Raw genomic sequence first — 15773 nt, 5'->3', positions numbered from 1 at the left:
GAATCCAAATGAGGTCAGGATGATCAGAAATAAAATAGGTGGATTGTGGCCTCTGGGCACTCATGAGGGAACATTCTGCAGTCACAGGCAGCTCTTGATTACGCTTTAATGCCTGTAGAGATTCAGAGATCAAATCCACAATAAGCGCTTGCTTGAAAAAATTCTGTGCACAGTGGTATCCTCCCCCAAATCAGGGACTCTGCAGTGATCCGGATCCTGGAGAACCGCAAGATTTGCCACAGCTATGGCTGCTGTGGTACCCTCCTGCAAAACCAGAGGTATGGAAAGTGAATCTGGCGCAACCGCGGGCACTACTTGCATACCTGCTGGCACCCCCTAGGGGAGGTAATAGGAAAGAACCTGGACCATAATCATTGGGGTTGATGGGAGACAGGCAGATACTTTTTTTGTTATTGTTTTTCCCTATTAAACCTGACAAAGCATATCAACAGCCGGGGAAAACCCATCCTCCGTGGCGGGAGCCAACCCCTGCGCTCCAACTGGGGGACTGTTTGGAGGATTTACCAGGTTTATCCCCGAACACATGCTTACGGTTCACCATAGCGTCACCTACACACTCCCCCAGGGCCCCCTGATGCCATTTTCATGGGAGCCAGGACAGAAGGCGCTAGAAGAACCTCCATGGAGGTTGGAGGCACCGAATCCGGTCAAGCCTTTCACCCCTTGTGGGCTGAATCGCATGTGGAATATGGCTGCGCACCAGACAACCATCTACCACAAATGAGGCATGAATCTATGACATTCTGCCCTGGGGAGGTTATCTTTGTGGTTTTCTTTCAAATATGAAGCTGGCAAGTATAAAAAATAACTTTAAAATCAAATCTGGAAAAATCTAAGTTGGCCACTGAAGGCCTGTTTTGACTAAAAATAGCCTGGGAAAACCACAGAGAACCCTCAAAGATGGAAATTTTAGGAGTGTGTGTGTGTGTGTGGTGGGGGAGGGGGGGAGCAAGGCATGCAGGGAAATCACCTAAAAAAGACCTTTATAAAGATACCCCCCACAAATCTCTGATTCAAGCTGTTAGCTTGTACTCACAGAAACATGGGAAAACACTGCAGACGGAGCTGAACAGCTCACCGGGAGATCTGCCTCAACTTGCTGGAAAGCTGAACTTTGAATCTTCTGACTGCCCCACTGGCCTGACTTCTATGGCTAGTCACCTCTGCCACAATGCGCAGCACGCCTGGTGGAGGAACGCAGTCTGGTGCCGATCCTGGGCACACCTCCATGGAACCATGCAACCTCTGCTTGACTCACTAGCAGCCAAACTTGGGGTGAGCTATCTCCCAAGGGTACGGTCCCTGAGCCCTGATCTGATGTGCAGGCTGTCCAGAGAGCTTACTAACAAGCAAGTAACCCTCCAGAAACAGACTTTTCCCAAAGGTCTGTGATTTCCCGCAGTCAGAGCTGTCCCTGCAGGGAACCTTTGCAGCATGAGGGCGAAAACCGCAAACGCAAAGACTGAAATTACATAAAATAAAATACGAGCAGAAATGACAAGTTCCTACAGCCTGGCTTTTAGGAAGAAAGACTGATGTTTATAGAACCAGTGACAGTGATGAGGTATGAGGGGGAGGGGTTTAACTCTCTGAAATTTGAGGCTTTCTGCAGAGTCCTGGTGGGTAGACGGAAATAACCCTCTGGTCCCAGAATAAAGTGGGATTATACGAGAACTCTGGTCCTCCAGAAATGAAAACAGGATAACCTAATGAGTATTGATACTTGTGCATGAATTTGGTTTAAGAAATATATAAGCACCATCTACAAATCTATTTCATCGACACTGCCAGGTGGTACATCCCAAGAGTAGCTTCAGAAACAATGACATACAAAAAATGAGCAATTAAAAGATCTCTTTTACCTTGCATTTTTCTCCAGGTGACCTGGTGGAAGACTGTGAGGTAAGCAGTGCAGGATTCTTTTTTTGACCAAACCTTGAATCAGAAATAAAGAATTAATTATACTTTTCCTGTAGTCATTACCTTAGCTGACTACAGATTTTTCCCTAAAGGTGACAATTTGCTTACAGCAAGATAAAATCTTTCAAACAGCCCATATTGGCGCGCAGAGTTTTAGAAGATGCCAACAAGTTTTATTTTTAGATTTATCCTTTCATGATCATTTGAGTTCAATCCGTAAACCCATCGAGTGTTTGTTTCCAAGTGAAGTAACTAAATTGTAACCAGTTACATTTATTTGCATGAAATAGTCCCATAGACATCTCGCTTGCCTTTTCAGTTTGTTTGCTGCATATTGAGGCAAGTTCCTTTCTCTCTTCTGTTTTGTTCCTTTGTACATGCTACATTTATACAGCTGCCAGTCTTACTTCATTTTCCAAGTATTAGTAATGTTAAATCATATAAATGATTAACTATTTCCTTTTTATAGCAAGCCCAATATGGAATTCATTACCCACTCAAATAAGAAAAACAATTAAAATATTTCTTTTAATAAGCATGTTCTTACTAACTGCTGTGGAAGAATGTTGACCAATTCTGTCTCCTCAAATTGTTAATTCCTAGAACTGATCTAGTTCTTTGGTTTACTGAGATCCACACAGAACAGTACAGACAGTCCCCGTTTTACGAACATCCAACTTACGTTGGACTCATACTTACGAACGGGGTAAGCTTCCTCCAATGTCAGAAGGAAGGCTTCCGGCTCATCTGCGGGTCACACAAAGGAGCCGCTGCCTGCAGCTTTGTGCAGAGAAACGACTGTTGTTGGAAGGTGGAGGGAGCAGGCCAGAAGAAGGTAAACACCCACCAAAGGGAGATATGTACTTGGGGCACAGAATGGAGGGAGGGATAGAGAGAGGCGCGTTGGGACACAGCAGGGAGGGAGAGAGGTGCATTGGTACTCGGGAGGGAGCACAAACTTTGGACAAAGGACGGAAGGAAGGAGGGAGTGGGCATGAACCTGGGATACAGAATGGATGGAGGGAGGGAGGGGAGCAAGAGCCATAGGATGGAAAAATGGAGAGAGTGAGGGAAAGAGATGCTGAGGTGGGGGAGGGAATAGAAAAGGAGAATTAGGTGTTTGAGTGAGAGAGAGAGAGAGATGGTGCATATGGGGAGATGAAGAAAAAGGAGGATTGTTGGGCAAAGGGAGGGAGAGAGAATTATTGGACATGATGGTGGGAGAAGAGTGAGGTAGAGATACATGGGGAAGAGAGAGATGAGAGGGCATAATGTTGGATGTGGTGGTAGAGAGGGAACAGTGGGATGGATGGAAAGGAATGTAAGAGGGGCCTCAAGGTGTTGGAGAAGGTGGGAAGAGTACTAGGATCTGAGTTACATACAAATTCAACTTAAGAACGGTTTAAAAAAATGGAACCTGTTCTTAACCGGGACTGCCTGTATAGACTTATACAAAATAAAAGTATTCTATGTTATGTAATATTTGATTTGGCTGCTCTCCTTGGTTATACCCAAGCTATAAACATCTCCAAAGCAGAATTTACATTCTCTATCAGTCCTAGGAAATGAAACATGCTTTTATACAGAGTTCATTACTACTCCAAGTACCAATTTATACTGTAAAATCTGGGAAGGGTCTTAGCTACTATACATGAATTATAAGCAAAGGTATCAAAAGAGGGGGTATTTAAATCCAAGATCCATAGTTTCTTAAATCATTGGGACTGGCTTATGTGCACTTCTGTTTAAAATCCTAAGTCTTCTGCTTTTGTGTTTAAAATCTTAAGTCCTCTACATATTCTACAATGAAAAAAAATAAATTTTTATGGTATATCTTCAAAATAAAATATATACCTAAGTTACCATGAAAAAAGTAAGAATATTGTACAAAAACATTTTTGAAAAATTAATTATTGCAGTTACTCAACTAGCAAGCTATTTCTGTAAATTTTATTCCTGTTAAAGTAGTAGTGTAAGACTTGCTAGGGGCCTCTCAATATTCAATGCTAGGATGGCAATTTTTAAAAAGCCCACATTGCTGCAAAGTCTGAGGGTACCTTTTGTCCATGGTCTTTGCACCAATTTTCACTCTGAAAATTTTTAAGGACATAGTATCCATATTTTGTTTAAGGACCCCGGACTACGCCTCTTTCTCCTTGCTTAACCCCACCCTAAGTGCAGTGAAAAGTGTATGGCTTGTGGACCACCACACACACTTTTTTACCCACAATTTTGGGCAATTTTCTTATAGTCTACTTCTTTGGGTTCAATACTGTTTTATCCATGGAAATGGACTTAAAATTTGCCCTCCCCAATACTTATATAACATAACACAACACTCCATTTGTATACTGCAAACACCTCACAATTCTATGTGGTAAACATAAAGAGAACTATGCATTCACAGAGCATTACAAAATAACAGCGGAAACATACATTACATCCACATTATTCCCCCCCCCCAAAAAAAAAAAAAATTGCTTAAATAAGTTTTAACATTTTCCTATAATGATCATAAGGTACAGATGCTTGTATTATAGGGCCTAGCTTTCTCTCCCAACAAGCAGCCTGAAAAGCCAACATCTTTTCCACATATTTCAGTTTAGAGCTACCCTTTACAGGAAACAAAGAAAAGCAGAAAAATGTGAAAGGCACATCAATATACTGAAAGCAAATTGATCAATCAGATAACATAGCAATACATGTAGAACAGGGGTGCCCAACACATCGATTGCGATCGACAGGTCGCTCGCTCAGGCGACCCCAGTCGATCGCAGAGCGGGTTCCCTTCTTCCCTTCTCTTTTTTCCCCTCCTGACTGGCCTGCTCCTGAATTCTGCTGCTGCCTCCGCTGCTCAACATTAAAAAAAAAAACGGCTTGGAGAATTTATGCTCCGGGGGCTAACGTGTGCTTGTACCAGCTTCCCTTCTCTTCCCTCTGAAACCGGAAGTTATGTCGGGGGGGGGGGGAGAGAAGGGAAGCCGGCACGCACATGTTAGAGCACCATTCGCGGGCTAAAGCAGGAGACAGGTCAGTGAAGCTTGCGATTTGCTCTTCTTGCTGCCAGGTGCTGCCTACTTTCTGTTTCCTCAAAGGCAGGACCCGGCAGCATTTCTCCCAATAGGTCGATCTTGGGCCGATCAGCCTTCCTCTCTCCGACGTCAATTCTGCCGTCGGAGAGGAAGTTCTGGCCAGCGGAGCTTCCTCTCCGACGGCAAAATTGACGTCGGGGAGAGGAATGCTGGTGGGCCCGAAGCAAGGAGAGCTTGGCCGGCGGCGGGCGGCTTTGGGGGCCTGTTATCCAATGGCAGCGGCAGTGGCTTGGGGGAGGGCAGGGAGGGAGAAAGAGGGCAGGCAGGGAGACAGAAGGAAAGAAGAGAAACAGAAGAAACAGAAAAAAAGAAAGAGGGCATGAAGAGAGAAAGAAAAAGAGGGCAGGGAGAGAAGAAGAAAATGTTGGGGGGGGGGGAATGAGGTCAGGAGGAGAGGAAGCATACAGGCTAAAAGAAGGGAAGAAAGATTGGATGCACAGTCAGAAGAAGAAAGTGCAACCAGAGACTCATAAAATCACCAGACAAGGTAGGAAAAATGATTTTATTTTAAATTTAGTGATCAAAATGTGTCTGAATTTATATCTGCTCTCTATATTTTACAATATGGTACCCTTTTACTAAACCGCAATAAAGGTTTTTAGCGCAGGGAGCCTATGAGCGTCGAGAGCAGCGGTGGGCATTCAGCGCAGCTCCCTGCGCTAAAAACTGCTATCGTGGTTTAGTAAAAAGGGAGGGGGTGGGTATTTGTCTATTTTTGTATGGTTGTTACTGAGGTGACAGTGCATAGAGTCATCTGCTTTGACCTCTTTGAAAAAACCCCGTAATAGGAATGATAATTAACAATTCTATGCGTACAGTGTGCGTTGTGTTTTTTTAAAATTTTATTGTTGGTAGATCATTTTGACTTGGTCATTTTAAAAGTAGCTCGCAAGCCCAAAAAGTGTGGGCACCCCTGATGTAGAAAATTGCTTACATTTTAAATTCTCTCTCACAGTTGATTTTAGGCATTTAGAGCCAGATTCTGTAATGGGTGCCTAAAAAAGATAGGCGCCTATTACATGTCAATCACACTTAGGTGCCCATTACAAAAACGCTCTTAGCGCTGCAATGTAGGCAAGGGTTTTAAGACTTATATTATAGGCGCTTAAGTCCTTTAGAGAATTGCGCTTAATGGAACCTAACTCTTTCTCCACCCCTAAACACATCTACTTTGGTGTTTTGTAAAATCGTGCCTAAGAAGATAGGCACCTATCTCTTAATTAAATTGTTAAAGCTTATTATTGAAGTCAATTAACTAATTGAGTTAGGTGCCTTTTTACTTAGGCACTTTTTATAGCATTTCCCCATCAGAGGCCTATGTAAAATCTTTTTCTCTCAAGTTCACTAACATTACAGCATCTAGTTCTTAGAAAATAAAAGTATTATTTTCCCTTTTGCTATCACCACAAAATGTCTGCCTACTCAACATGTTTTTATGTTCAGCCCATAGAGAGTATATAAACACGTTCAATTCCTTTCTGCACAGGAAACTGATTTTGAACTATTTTCTTTCTTTTCATTGAATCCTACACATAAAACTAGTGTTTAAGACCAAGGGATCCTTTTTACTAAGGTATAGTAATGAATTCATGTGCATTAAGTGTCATGTAGCCAATAGGTATAAAAAGGGCTGCACACGCAAATCATAAAGTGCATGCTAAATCTGTTAGTGTACATTAGTAAAAGGTCCCCCAAGTGTTAAAAAGAAGGAAATCTACAGAAAAGAGCAAATCCAACATTGTAAGCAAATTCTGTACTTGCAGAATCACCAAAACCCTGAAATCTTAACTACTGGAAAACAGCAGAATTGAATAATATTTTCCAAGATGTATATTTCTGTATCTTACTTTGCTTTTGGTGGCATATGATTGCCAGTCCAGGATAAACACCGCTGACGTGAGATCTTTAGGGCTTTCAATGCATCTTGTGCCACCCTGTTAGCCTCTGCTTCCACCAACACAAAGTCTGGACTGGAGGCTTCCATGATGACATCATGCTTCATGACACTGTGTATACCTAAATCAGATAGGAGGTAGAAAGAAAGTAAATTTAGAGGGAGTCAATATCTCTACAAAGCTGCTGTCTTCCACACTTTACATATGAAGTAAGCACTCTGAACAATCATCATACAGTATATATTCAAATATAAACCGAGAAAAAAAAAAAAAAATAAAAAATAAAAATAAAGTTGACTCGAATATAAACCGAGGTTAGAAATTTGGGTTATGTGAGTGTCGTTTGTCAGGGATCATGTCATAAGTAATCACTAATTTTTCAGTTGGGGCTTTTTCGAGTCCAAAAAAGCTGAAGGAGAGCTGACAAATATTTTTCTACTTGAGGCCACACCACCAACCAGTTTATGGACTTCTATCCCCACCAGAACACCTGGTCTCAGCCACACATAAAGAAAACAGAAAAATAACCTTTTCAAATACAAACTCATAAACAAAAAGTGGAATTGTACACAAACAAAACCCTAATATGCCAGACTCTGCACACAGTACTCCACAAGAGAAATAGAAAGAAATTATTTTCTTCCTGAACAGTCCAAAATAAAAAAACAACAGATGTAAATTTTCAAAATTTGTATACTGCAAATTTACATATTTCAATCACTAAATTGAAAATTAAAAACATTTCTGGGAATTCTATTTTTCTGATCATCTTGTTCCCTATGAGCTTTTAATTTTGTTTCCAAGGCTTCCTTATGCATTTGTTATTTATTTCCTTTCATTTACCTCTTGTACTACATCCATCTTTGGAACTGATTTTCATATTTAGTTTTCTTCCATTTTTCTGCTTCCATCTCAAATCTATCTTTCCAACTCTTCCCCTTCCCTCCATCCATGTGCACTTCCTCTTCTTCCCTTCATCCAACTCCTTCCTCTCCCCTCTATCCATGTATCCCTATTCCTCTTCGCTCTGCCTCTCCCATTCAGCAACTCTCCCTTCTTCCTCTATCTCTCCCCCTCTCCCACCAAATGTTCTCCCCACCTGGTTCAGAAGCCCCCCTCACCAAGAAAACTAGAAAGAGGTCGCTGATGAGAGAGTGATTATCATGTGCTGCTGGCGGCCTCCTCTGCACCATTCCTTTGCTATGGTCAACCCAAGCGGAAACAGGAAGTTGCTTCAGAGGTGAGTGGACTACGACAAAAGAAAAATTCAGAGGTACACTGGAAGTGCTGGAGAATCGAAGAACAATGGCTTAGGCACTCCTATCCTCCACTACCTGCTTCCCCCTGCCCCAGACTGACATCACACTTACAGTCCCGATGCTCTGGAAACAGTCGCCAGGCTGAAGGACCTTGAGCATCTGCACATGCTCAAGGCTTGCTGGATTCCCTTTGAGAATCCAAGAGAGGGCGGGAGCCAGAAGGCCTTGAGCATGTGTAGATGCTCAAGGCCCTTCAGTCCAGCATAGGGTGCCGGCTTCCAGAGCATTGGGACTGTAAGTGTGATGTTGGTCTGGGGCAGGGAGGAGTGGGTAGTGGAGAATAGGAGTGCTGGTCATCAGGAGGGGGGGGAGAGATAGCAATGTAAGTCATCGGGGTGGGGGGGGGGGAGAGAGAGCAATGTCAGTCATGGGGGGATAACAGTGTTGGTCATCGGAGGGTGGGGGAGATAGCAATCCCGGTCAACAGAGGGGGGGGGAGTGGAAGATAGTGTTGGTTATCGGGTGAGGAGGTGAGGAAAAAAGTGCCATCATTGAAATGAGGCTCAAATGTAAACCGAGACAACCCCACCCAGTTTTGGGCCCCAAAATCTTGGTTTATATTTGAATATATATGGTAATAATAATAATGCATCACTAAATCACACGCTCCTGGGACCTGAGACTGAACTTTGATAAATTCACCAACTGTTGAATTTTCTTCCCTAACATAACCTTGTTTTCTGGGCTGCCTATTATTTATTCAGCTATACAGCCACAGTTATTAATGTGCGATATCAGTATCTAAGTCCCATTGCATAAAATGGGACTTGCAATAAAATAATGTGGGTTGATATGTTAGTGAATAAAGGTGTCTGGTGAAAGAAGGGCTAATTTTAAACCAGCAAAATTCAGACATCTAACTCCAAAAGTTCACGGGTTAAAAAATCTTTTGGAAATCCATTCCATATGAAATTATACAAATCACAATCAATAAGGTCACAGCAAAGCTGTGACTATACATAGATTTTCCAAAGACAAGATAGATTTTAAACTTCCTTTAAGAAGACAATCTCCAAGTAGTATAATGGTCCTTTACTACCTGGACTATGACAAACAGTATTAATTTGAGTCTATCAGGTAAGCTGAATGTTTATCTACAAGTTATGCATATCCGTTGTTGATACACTTGTTATCAGTACAGACAAGTTCTGAATTCAAAATTATTAAGTACAGTGGTGCCTCGCATAACGGACGCCTCGCACAGCGAACGCTGCGCACAACGAACTTTATGTCTTGATCCGTACAACGAACTTCGTTTCACACAACGAAGTCGCCCGAGCTGCATCCTTCCGCGCAGGCACTGCGCTTAACTGCCCTCTCTCCGCCTGGTTCCCTCTTGCCCCCCCCGACTCCCCGACACGATCGGGGCAAAAAGGAGCCCAAGCCCTCTTGCCCCGCCGATTCCCCAACTCCCCACACAATATCGGGCCAGGAGGGAGCCCAAGTCCTCCTGGCCACGGCGACCCCCTAACCCCACCCTGCACTACATTACGGGCAGGAGGGATCCCAGGCCCTCCTGCCCTCGACGCAAACCCCCCCTCCCCCCAACGACCGCCCCCCCCAAGAACCTCCGACCGCCCCCCCAGCCGACCCGCGACCCCCCTGGCCGACCCCCACGACACCCCCAACCCCCTTCCCCGTACCTTTCTGTAGTTGGCCGGACAGACGGGAGCCAAACCCGCCTGTCCGGCAGGCAGCCAACGACGGATGAGGTCGGATTGGCCCATCCGTCCCAAAGCTCCGCCTACTGGTGGGGCCTAAGGCGCCTGGGCCAATCAGAATAGGCCCGGGAGCCTTAGGTCCCTCCTGGGGGCGGGGCCTGAGGCACATGGGCCCAACCCGACCATGTGCCTCAGGCCCTGCCCCCAGGAGGGACCTAAGGCTCCCGGGCCTATTCTGATTGGCCCAGGCGCCTTAGGCCCCACCAGTAGGCGGAGCTTTGGGACGGATGGGCCAATCCGGCCTCATTCCGTCGATGGCTGCCTGCCGGACAGGCGGGTTTGGCTCCCGTCTGTCCGGCCAACTACAGAAAGGTACGGGGAAGGGGGTTGGGGGTGTCGTGGGGGTCGGCCAGGGGGGTCGCGGGTCGGCTGGGGGGGCGGTCGGAGGTTCTTGGGGGGGGGCGGTCGTTGGGGGGAGGGGGGATTTGCGTCGAGGGCAGGAGGGCCTGGGATCCCTCCTGCCCGTAATGTAGTGCAGGGTGGGGTTAGGGGGTCGCCGTGGCCAGGAGGACTTGGGCTCCCTCCTGGCCCGATATTGTCGGGGAGTTGGGGAATCGGCGGGGCAAGAGGGCTTGGGCTCCCTTTTGCCCCGATCGTGTCAGGGAGTCGGGGGGGCAAGAGGGCTTGAGCTCCCTTTTGCCCCGATCGTGTCGGGGAGTCGGGGGGGCAAGAGGGCTTGAGCTCCCTCTTGCCCCGATCGTGTCGGGGAGTCGGGGGGGGGCAAGAGGGCTTGAGCTCCCTCTTGCCCCGATCGTGTCGGGGAGTCGGGGGGGCAAGAGGGCTTGAGCTCCCTCTTGCCCCGATCGTGTCGGGGGTGCCAGGGACCACACGGAGTCACCCACCGTACCACCCGATTCGGGTAAGCGCAGGTATCGGTGGGTGGCTTATTTGCGGGGGGGTGCCTTATTTTACATTTTTTTCTAAAAAGGGGGGGCTGTCTTATTTGATGGCCCTGCCTTATCATCGGGGAAACACGGTAGAAAAAAAAAAAAAAATGAACAGTTAAGTCCCAGTTTTTGCCGCTGAGACTCTGCCCTCTCACTGTAAAATTAGACTCTACTTAGTCTGTCTTTAAATTTAAAAAATGTGTGTTGTTTTAAAAAACAATTATGTTTTTAGATGTATCTAAATAAAAATAATAACCAAAAATTTATCTTTTTTTATGTCATCTTAGCATATTTTATGCTACAGAACGAATTATTTTTTTTAACATGTATTGTTATGGGAAAACGCGTTTCACACAACGAACGTTTCACATAACAAACTTGCTCCTGGAACGGATTAAGTTCGTTGTGTGAGGCACCACTGTACCATATATACTTGAATATAAACCAAGGGAACTTTTCCCCCCAAAAAAGAAGGAAAAAAGGTTGATTCGCATATAAACTGGTGGTGGGGGGAAGTTAATATTCAAGTGAAGTGTACTATATCTTAAGTATAAAAAAATCAAATCATAAATACTACTACTACTAATTATTTCTAGAGTGCTACCAGACATACACAGCGCTGTGCAGAGTCACGAAGGAGACAGTCTTTGCTCAAATGAGCTTACAATTTAAACAATCAAGACAGACAAACAAGATGCCAGGGGATGGTTAAATTGATGGCTAGGGTGGTGAGCAGAGGGGAGTAGGGTTATGAGTTGAAGGCAGTCTGTAAAAGGTGGGTTTTCAGCCTACATTTGAAAAAGGTAAAGAAAGGGGGCATGATGGATGGACTTGGGCAGCCTATTTCAGGCATACGGGGCAGCGAGATGAAAAGAACAAAGTCTGGAATTGGCAGTAGAAGAGAAGGGTACAGATAAAGCTACTTTATCTGAGGAATGGAGTTCTCGGAGAGGAATATGAAGAGAGACAAGAGAGGGGAGATACTGAGCTGCAGAATGAACACACTTGTAGGTTAGTAATAGGAGATTTTACTAGGATAAATGAGAAAATTATAGAAAAAGATCTGGGTGTCATCGTGGACAACACCTGAAACCTTTCGCCCAATGTGTGGACGCAGCGGCCAAGAAAGCAAACTAGATACTAGGAATTATTAGAAGAGGGATGGTAAACAAGACCAAGAATGTTATAATGTCTCTGCATTGCTCCATGATGTGACCTCACCTTGAGTATTGCATTCTGGTCTCCTTATCTCAAAAAAGATATACTGTAGCAGCACTAGAAAAGGTTCAAAGAAGAGCGACCAAAATGATAAAGGGGATGAATTCCTCTCTTATGAGGAAAGACTAAAGAGGGCTGTTAGATTTGAAAAAAGATGGCTGAGGGGAGATATGATTGAAGTCTACAAAATCCTGAGTGGTTTAGAACGGGTACTAGTGGATCAATTTTTTATTGCATCAAGATTTACAAAGACTAGGGGACACTCGAAATTACAAAGTAATTCTTTTAAAACTAATAGGAGGTAATATTTTTTCACTGAGAATAATTAAGCTCTGGAATGCATTGCCAGAGCATGTGGTAAGAACACTTAATGTAGCTGGTTTAAAAAAAGATCAGGACAAGTTCCTGGAGGAAAAGTTCATAGTCTGTTGTTGAGAAAGGCATGGGAGAAGCCACTGCTTGCCCTGGATTGGTGGCATAGACTGCTGCTACTATTTGGGTTTTTACAAGGTACTTGTAACTTGGATTGGCCTCTGTGAAGATGGGATACTGGGTTAAATGGACAATTGGTATGACCCAGTAAGACTATTCTTATGTTCTTATGATAGTTCACTTCACATCACTGCAGCCAGAGTTAAGAGTAATTATTACCTGATTTTTTGAAAAGTTTTTCTAAGACATAATCATCGCTCTTTTTCTCATTTTCTTGCTCATCAGTCTTCTTAAATTGTCTTTGTTTTACCAAATGTGGGATACTTTCGCCTTCAAATAAGGAGCCTTTCTGCCGTTTGGATTTTTTGCGTTTCTCCTTGTGATGCCTGCAGTCATTCTCTGCAAGAGAGTGATGTTTCATTTTTGATTTGTGCTTCTGATGACTGCTGTCTGTTTTTTTGATATCCAAGTTGGTTGTGAAAGCGTTTTTTAGTGAATTTTCCATTTGGCATGTGCCACTATGGTCATCTGTAGCACAACTGAGTGATGTTTCAGTTTTGTCAAGCTGTGCAGGATTTATGCTGTCAGTGTGTCTTGAAGTCCTCTCACCAATGTCACCTGGAGATACGTTTTCCACTTCTGGATTAGTCAATGAAGGCTTAATTTCACTTTGAGTTTTAGCACCATCAGTTTCCCTCAATTCATCATCATTATGATCTGCTTTAACAGATATATTTATAAAGTGCTCTGAAGCTTTTTCTGTAGTGTGTGAAGCCTTTAATTTGTTATTGTTTAATGAATTTTGGCCTGTCTGGTGCAGGTCCTCTTTATAAATGCTGTCAGGCAGCCTTATAGCTTTATGCTTTAAATGGCGTTTTGGTGCTTTCACGTCAGATCCAGTGCCTTAAAAACATAAATAAATTGTGATTGTTACAGCAGCTTAGCATTTAAATCTTTCCTACATGAAAATTTTTCATGCATTTGCAGAGTATGAAATTTTAGTCAAGTGTCACTGGCTCTTAAATTTGTATAATTTTTCACAATATTTCCCTTTCTCCCCTCCATTCCCACAACAAATGAGTTTCATGCCACATCAGTCTACTGCAGTTTCCCTATTTTATTACTTAATAACTCAGAACCATGGGGCAAATTCTATAGAAGTTGCTAAAAGTTAGGTGCAAAAAAACTAGACGCTAAGCTTGTATTATATAATGGCAGAGTTGTGCACCAAATCTGTTACAGAATGTTAGCTTAAGTCTACAGTTAAATGCCAACCTTTAGGTATGACTACTTATGTCACATATATGGCTGGCATAAATGGCAGCATTAAATGCCACTCCTGAGATAGGGGGCTTTTTCAGAGGATTGGGAAACAAAAAAAAAAAAAAAAAAGTTATATAGGTCTCAGCACAAATTCAATGCCAGGACCCATATAGCTAGGTTGGCCAACCAGCCTAACTTGGCCAGCCTAGCTATATGGATCCCGGCATTGAGAATTATTAGCACTTGCATAATTGCCAGCTTCTTCCTAGTGCCACCCTCCTGTACCACCCTTGACCTGCCTACTTTTGACATAAGCAGTTAGAGATGATAATCATGGGCATGGCTCTGTTTAGTGCCGCTGAAAATCATTAGTTAGGCATCTCAGAATGATTTGTGGACTGGAGATTCGTCTGCTCTGCTCGCTTAAAATGTCCAAGGCCCCTCCTACTTGGGGTGGGGGGGTGGACATCTTGGCCAATCAGGGCCTTAGGCCCCTCCCAGTGCCCAATGCTTCCCAGGGAGCACTGAGAAGGGGAAAGCCCATCAATTTGAAGAAGCAGGCCTGCCACCAAGAGAGAAGGCATCCCTCTTACCAGTCTTCATTCCAGACTCCAGTCAAGGTGGGGGAGGGGGGGTTTAGTGGTTATTCAGGCAGAGGGTTCGGGGGGGGGGAGGGTGACTTTCAGGCAGGAGGGAGTAGGCATCTCTCCTGCCGATTTTGGGTGTTGGGTGTGTGTGTGTGTATGTTGTGAGGCAGGAGAGAGTAGGCACCCCTCCTACCAATGGGGTTGGGGGGGCCTTTTGCACCAGCTGAGCTGATCGCAGGGGAATCCCCAATCCAGGACTTCCTGAAACTGTTGACTTCGGCACTTTCCCTCTTCCAATGTTGCACTCCAGGGGGAGGAGTCAAGAGGAAAAGGACAAGTCGCTGGGACTCGGAGGGGAGCCAGGGGAACTGAGGGATGGGTTCTTTTCGGGAATGGTGTGGGTGAATATAAAAACAGTGAGTTTCGCCATGCTCTAAAACAGCATGCGGGTTTGGTGAACCACAGATGCCACGTTTAATATCGATAAAGGATGATGGAGTGTTTCTCACTGCGGGGACAAGGATCTTTACTGTTCTTGCGAGCGGTGAGAAATTTGGTCACCATTGCCTTGGAGAGGAGGGCATTAGCATTCCCATTGCTATGGATAAAACCACCGGTTTCACTCGGTTGATGACAGGCTTTTGGCATTTCCACCACCATCACAAGCCTGTTGAGAGTCTACTAGAGACTCAGTGTTTTATATTCTTGTCACTCTCCTGTTTTAGATTATACTTTGCCATGAAGACCTATTTTTTTTAAGAAGGCATTTGGTGAAGGTTGATTCGGTCTTGGAAATATAGGACCAGCATTTGCCTACTTTCTGTCCTCTCTAAGGTTTATTTTACTAACTACTGTATATGTTGTTGTATACTGCTTTCATGTATATATGAATTGCAATGTATCAAGATTACAAATAAACAATATAGTTTGAAAGGTAACTGAAAACATAAATTGGGGAGACCTTGGTGTCCTGAGAAGGCTCAGAGGCTCTGTTCCTGACCAAATTTATAAATCAGTCTTGCAGCCAGCTTACTATGGCTCTTAGGAAAGAAAAAAGCAGAATTTATTTTGGTACCTGTCAAGGGCCAGAGAATGGCTTGCTGAAGCAACAGTGTTGTTGTCAGAGATCGTCAGGAAAATAAAGCTATTAAAAATACTAATCAAGCTGAAACATCTCCCAAGTCTAGTAACTCCATAACCGAGAGAAAACAAATCCTTCCTTGATTTGCTGGGCAATAAAGTAAAGGAGAGAGGAGCTACTACATCACAGAAGGGAGCACCTGAATATGCCCAGACAGTTTTTCTAGGATCCCTTGGCCTTTGAGTGAGGAGTTTGAACTTGCTTCATCAGAATTCTATCCTGCTTATCCAGAGAGAACTGACTTTTAAATTATTTTCAACATACTTGCCCAAGATTC

The 15773-nt window shown here is 44.1% G+C and overlaps 1 protein-coding gene across 6 annotated transcripts in view; it reads right to left on the bottom strand.

Annotated features, from left to right (window-relative positions):
• Positions 1–15773, bottom strand: part of ERCC6 (ERCC excision repair 6, chromatin remodeling factor) — a 200914-nt gene that overhangs the window by 11653 nt on the left and 173488 nt on the right. For 5 of the 6 annotated variants that reach the window (XM_033941630.1, XM_033941634.1, XM_033941632.1 and 2 more), the window contains 3 exons: positions 12725–13408; positions 6881–7049; positions 1884–1956 (listed from right to left, as the gene is read on the bottom strand). In XM_033941630.1, coding sequence (XP_033797521.1) covers positions 1884–1956; positions 6881–7049; positions 12725–13408 — 926 coding nt within the window. The remainder of the gene's footprint in view (positions 1–1883; positions 1957–6880; positions 7050–12724; positions 13409–15773) is intronic. The other variant, XM_033941635.1, reaches the window with a different exon arrangement.

This window comes from Geotrypetes seraphini, chromosome 4 (assembly GCF_902459505.1).
Source record: "Geotrypetes seraphini chromosome 4, aGeoSer1.1, whole genome shotgun sequence".
Classification (NCBI taxonomy): Eukaryota; Metazoa; Chordata; class Amphibia; order Gymnophiona; family Dermophiidae; genus Geotrypetes; species Geotrypetes seraphini.
This window is presented reverse-complemented; position numbering and strand designations above follow the sequence as displayed.